At 51.5% G+C, this 260-nt stretch overlaps 1 gene segment (V, D, J or C); it reads left to right on the forward strand.

Annotated features, from left to right (window-relative positions):
* Positions 1-59: 59 nt before the first annotated feature.
* LOC104982075 overlaps positions 60-260 on the forward strand; it is a 3,724-nt gene continuing 3,523 nt past the window's right edge. The window contains 1 exon segment of the V gene segment in view: positions 60-108. Within this exon segment, the coding sequence occupies positions 60-108 (49 nt within the window).

Consider the following 260-nt stretch of genomic DNA (forward strand, 5'->3'; position numbering starts at 1 on the left):
CTCTCAACTCTCAGCTTGAGGCAGAACTAAGCACATTTGTGTAGGGGAATCCATGTCTCATGCCGCTCTCCAGTCTGCTCTGGGTGTTCCTGGCCTTCACCTTCTCTGGTAGGGAGGCTTCCAAACATGGGAGCGAGTGTTCAGGGTGAAAGGCCTGCACACAGGCGTGCGGTGCTTCACAGGGACTTGGGGAGGAAAGGAGGACTGGGGAAAAGCAAGTCTCTTATGATCTCCTTTTTTTTGTCTTTGGAACCTAAATA

This window comes from Bison bison, unplaced genomic scaffold (assembly GCF_000754665.1).
Source record: "Bison bison bison isolate TAMUID 2011002044 unplaced genomic scaffold, Bison_UMD1.0 scf7180017864526, whole genome shotgun sequence".
Lineage (NCBI taxonomy): Eukaryota > Metazoa > Chordata > Mammalia > Artiodactyla > Bovidae > Bison > Bison bison.